The sequence below is a fragment of the Penaeus monodon genome, chromosome 8, assembly GCF_015228065.2.
Source record: "Penaeus monodon isolate SGIC_2016 chromosome 8, NSTDA_Pmon_1, whole genome shotgun sequence".
In the NCBI taxonomy this organism is placed as follows: Eukaryota; Metazoa; Arthropoda; class Malacostraca; order Decapoda; family Penaeidae; genus Penaeus; species Penaeus monodon.
The window spans coordinates 8,146,257-8,151,256 of NC_051393.1; the positions used below are offsets into that span (position 1 = coordinate 8,146,257).

Sequence of the window (5,000 nt, forward strand, 5' to 3'; positions counted from 1 at the left end):
TTAATGAAAGTTGAATCACTGTTATTTTCATTCGAGATCTCATTTTTGTGTTTCTGATATATGTTACTGGATAATGGTCCCTACTGGTTTATATATATGGGTCCAGTACAGAATCACATTCGAGTTGTTGGAGACTTGTAATGAATACATTAATAGTTAAAACTAGTGGTGAAAAAATGAAGAAACAAAGTAAATGCAAAGGAAAACACTTGTTGATTTGCATTTATTTCTTTGTTTCCGGTGGCTCGATCATGGGAGCTGCTGAGCTGTACTCTCCCTTGACACTCACAGACAAGTGTATGACTTCCACAACCTCACACTGAAATGCACCTATGCTATGCAACTAATAAATATGACATAATAAAAATCCTTTTTGCGTTATTTTCAATATATTCAAAAACGATTTTTTTCATAATTTTTCACGGTTTATGATAACGAGGAGCTGCAGTCGATGCAGTTCGACCCAGTCACAACCACTCCAGTATTCTGTTTATGTTCACGAGCATACGGCAGTTAATCGAATCCTGATAGATTATTTTTGTTTTATTTTTTTTTTCTTTAGTTATTTTTCTTGGAATGATTTCTTTTAATAATTGTTATCATATTGCTGTTTGAAGCTTGCAATGAGGCAGTCCCTACATTCTATTTTTCCATGAGCCGCCACTGCTAGTTTTACCCCTCTGTGGCCTTCAGAGTATGCACTTATTATGAGTTCTGAAAAGTCTAATCCTATCGAGTAAAAAAAGGATTCAGAGGCAATTAGTTAGTCAGGAGTACTAAGACAGCAGGATAAATAAGATGTTCGTTGTCCCTCGTTCTTTTTTTAAACGGTGATAATAGCTTTTAGACCTACAGGCAGTGGCATGCTCTGTTTCTCTTTGCCAGGGATGTAATAAATGAAGTATTAACTTATAGTTAGGGTGCCAGACAGAAAAACACATATCATCGAGATATAATAATTCAGTCATCTATCTCCACTATCCATATTTGCTTTCATAACCAACGTTAATGCCTCGCCTTAGACTGGGAACGCCAATTAGCAGAAAATCATTGTTTAAGAAAATGGGGTAACGTCTGGGTTGACCAGGTGTGTCACATAATTCTCATCTGGACATATCCATAAGCAGTGAGCAAATCGATTTAATAAATATGTAGTTTGTGGAAGTTATAGAACGTAGACAATTAAAGTCAAATGACATACCTATACGAGTTTAACTTTTAATTATACTCACCGACATGAAAGTGGGATAGTGTCCAGACCACGATGCTTTATTAAAATACATGTTTTTTGCATTCATTTTCAATTATTCGCAGTCCTGTTTAAATGTAATAGATCTACATTTCGATGATATATTATCTTTCAATTGAATTAAGAACTCTTTTTCATCCTACGATTTCCTGCCGCGGAGTCTCATAAAATGTTTGATAAACAATATATGTAGTTCCTGATAACATCTAGTAATACGCGAAGGGGATCAACTCTGAACTCGTGATACTGTGTCGTAAGCATCACATGACGTTGGTAACTAGTGTTGAACTGAAACGAGATTACTAGCTTTTGATATATATATATATATATATATATATATATATATATATATATATATATATATATATATGTGTGTGTGTGTGTGTGTGTGTGTGTGTGTGTGTGTGTGTGTGTGTGTGTGTGTGTGTGTGTGTGTGTGTGTGTGTGTGTATGTATGTGTGTGTTGTGTGTGTGTGTGTGTGTGTGTGTGTGTGTGTGTGTGTGTGTGTGTGTGTGTGTGTGTGTATGTGTGTGTGTGTGAGCATATACATATTTTTATACATATATTTGTATATATATGAATATATATATATATATATATATATATATATATATATATATATATATTTTGTGTATATATTATATATATATATATATATATATATATATATATATATATATATATATATATATAATGTGTGTGTTTATAAGTGTTTGTATGTATATGCAGATTTTCCTTTGAAATACATTTCAACGCATTTCCAGCATGGTTAGTACAGAAGTAACCATTTCCATCTTACCGAACATCTAACGACGCACAATGAAGGTATGCTCAACAGCCTGTGCCTTGGCAACTCAGCAGCATAGGTTATATAAAGGGCTGTTATATGCATTTCTCATGTGGCCGCAGTTCGTGCTTTCTCATCCAATCTCTTATGATGCACCATACCATGTGTATTTTTTATGTTACGGGATGTGACTCAAATGCTGGTTTAGGTGTGTCAGGCATAGTGTAATATTGGGTGCTTTGTTTAAGAGAGAGAGAGAGAGAGAGAGAGAGAGAGAGAGAGAGAGAGAGAGAGAGAGAGAGAGAGAGAGAGAGAGAGAGAGAGAGAGAGAGAGAGAGAGAGAGAGAGAGAGAGAGAGAGAGAGAGAGAATGTACATGCGCGCACGTGTGCATGTGTGTGTGTGTGTGTGTGTGTGTGTGTGTGTGTGTGTGTGTGTGTGTGTGTGTGTGTGTGTGTGTGGTGTGTGTGTGTGTGTGTGTGTGTGTGTGTGTGTGTGTGTGTGTGTGTACGCGCGCGCGCGCGCGCGCGTTCGTGCGTGCGCGTGTGTGTTTATATGTAAAACGTAAGACAAAAAAATATCCCTGAATTAATAATGTCCACAATTATAATAATCAGAGGATATGATACAAACTTGCATACAAATCCGAATTCCAAGAATCACGAACGAGTTTAGAAATAAATGAATGATGATAGTGTACATCCGCTATGGTTTCATTTTTGCGAGTCAGCTGATTCAGCGTAAACAAACATACGCACGCGGTTTCCTCTTCGTAAAGTTACAAAGTACCACATTATTTTATTATTTCAGTGAAAGCTAAAATTATTTCCATCTTGAGTTTGTCTCCTCCATTACTTTGTAAATCTTTCAACCAATACAATAACTATATATAACTATGGTGTTTCTTTTGAGAGAATGCGAAAATAATATGCTATAAAGAGTTGGGTGGCAACCAATGAGGCCTTATGACATGTTACCAACTAACGACAAAGCATTTGGGAGAAGCAGCGATGTTGCACGGTATGGAGGGTGTGCAACTCTTAGCAACAAGGGGTCGGTTTACAGTTCGTGTAGAATGAACGACTAGCAGCCTTGATTAAGAAATTGAGAGGTATGGATTAGTGTATGCGTAGATTTTGTGAGTAGTGATCTGTTGTTTGTAGTAGTTGGTGTTCAAGATGCATGCAGAAGTATATTTACATGTCCTTGTAGAGTGCTGTTAAGGGCTGTGACCAAAAGATAATGGTGAGGATAGTTCTGGACCATGTTGAGTGGCATTATGAAATAACTTGTAAATACTGTCATGTTGCATAACTTGGATATTTTTAGTAGAACTATATATGCTACATCTTGAACCGAAATTCATTATCAGCATGACCTTGGCTTCTGGTAATCCTATAACCAATATATCCTGTTCAAGGGATATGACACTGTTTTATAAGGGAGCCAGCCTCTACTACTCACTTAAAAGTATTATAAAACTCCGTTTGTAGAATGTTCTGCACTTTTAACACCCTTTCTGGAGAGTTATAGATGTAGATATCATGGAGATTTCAATTTTTACACTTGGCACCAGTCTCTATGCATTCAGGTAAATTATTTGTAGATTTATATTTATCTGAAGAAACCAAGTTATTTACATCCTACTTTTGATAATATTGTATAACTATACATTGAAATACCCATGTATATAACCTTCATAATTATATTTCTGCTCATATAATGGGTTACACTTAAGGTAACAGTGACTTTTTTACTAGATTACATAGTAATTGTTTGTTAGAGGATTCCTTAAAAATTAATTATCATAGATCATTATATTTTGAAAATTTAGTAAGTTTGGTTTTGAGACAAGTTATAGATTTGTGATCAGAGGTTTCTGATATATTTAGAATTTTCTGAAATTATTTGCCAAGAGTTTTTGAGTTGAAATTTTTTGTGTTTACAAAGTGCCTTTGTTTTATCTTGCAGGGTTAGAGAAGAGGTACAAACAGGATGAAATTATATAAAGTGCTATGATAACAGCGAAACCATATATGACTAGATAACTTTTGTAGTATAACTCTTCTATGCAGTGTTTACGACCTTTCCAAGGAAATTCAGTGTACAGTGTAAATTGTAAATATCTTGAATACATAGAACGCTGCAAAGTCCAGAGTCACATTCATCATGGCAAGGGGAGAGGACAGAGAGCATCTTATTCAGGAGGTGTCTGACTTGGACCAACAACTGCACTCCTTTGTTGCCAACAACTCTACGGAATATGGCGAACCTGAGGAAGAAGTCAAGGGCTGCAAGCGCTTCCTGAAAGCAGTACAACAGCTGAAGAATATCACAATAGAGCCAATTCTCTTCTTGTATTTGCTCTCCTGGACTATCCAGTCTTCTATTTCTACAAATCTCTTGTTAGATAAGGTAGGTGAATCAATTAATTTGTGTAGGGAACACCTGAGATTTTTGTATTTTTTTATTGTTCAGCCAGTGTAAGGTAAAGCAAAGACTCAGATTTTTTTCATCAGATGAATCCCTGAACATTCATCTTCAAGTTAATAAAAAAAAAAATGGGAAACAGAAATATATTTTTTGTATGACTAATTTAGCACCATAAGATGGGAGAAGTGTGCAGTCCTTAGATATCTATATTCTTTGCAAATTATTTCTCTGCTGGTGAATTTTCATGACACTTGTTTTTATCATTATGACACAGAATTTAACAAGAGTAGATTAAGAACAGAAAGTCTAAAAGTATGTGGTAGACTTTGATGAAATAAAATAAGAAAATAGAACATATTAACTCAATGCTTGGAAAATGTGATGTCCACTATAGTACTGTTATGTGAAATATACCTACACATTGGTGGCTCCACAAGTCCTCAGCCAACAAGGAGTCAGTTATTAGTCTGTATAATCTTGCTTGATTTTCCCCATCCTTGAGTTTTTGGGGATATTTTTCTTTTCCTTTTT

General features: G+C 35.3%; 1 protein-coding gene across 1 annotated transcript in view; it reads left to right on the forward strand.

The window, feature by feature from the left end:
- The first annotated feature begins 3,020 nt into the window (after positions 1-3,020).
- The window catches only part of LOC119576107 (solute carrier family 46 member 3-like), a 7,609-nt gene continuing 5,629 nt past the window's right edge, over positions 3,021-5,000 (forward strand). Inside the window, exons 1-2 of the mRNA XM_037923657.1 lie at positions 3,021-3,147; positions 4,008-4,451. Coding sequence (XP_037779585.1) covers positions 4,206-4,451 — 246 coding nt within the window. The 5' untranslated portion in view covers positions 3,021-3,147; positions 4,008-4,205. The remainder of the gene's footprint in view (positions 3,148-4,007; positions 4,452-5,000) is intronic.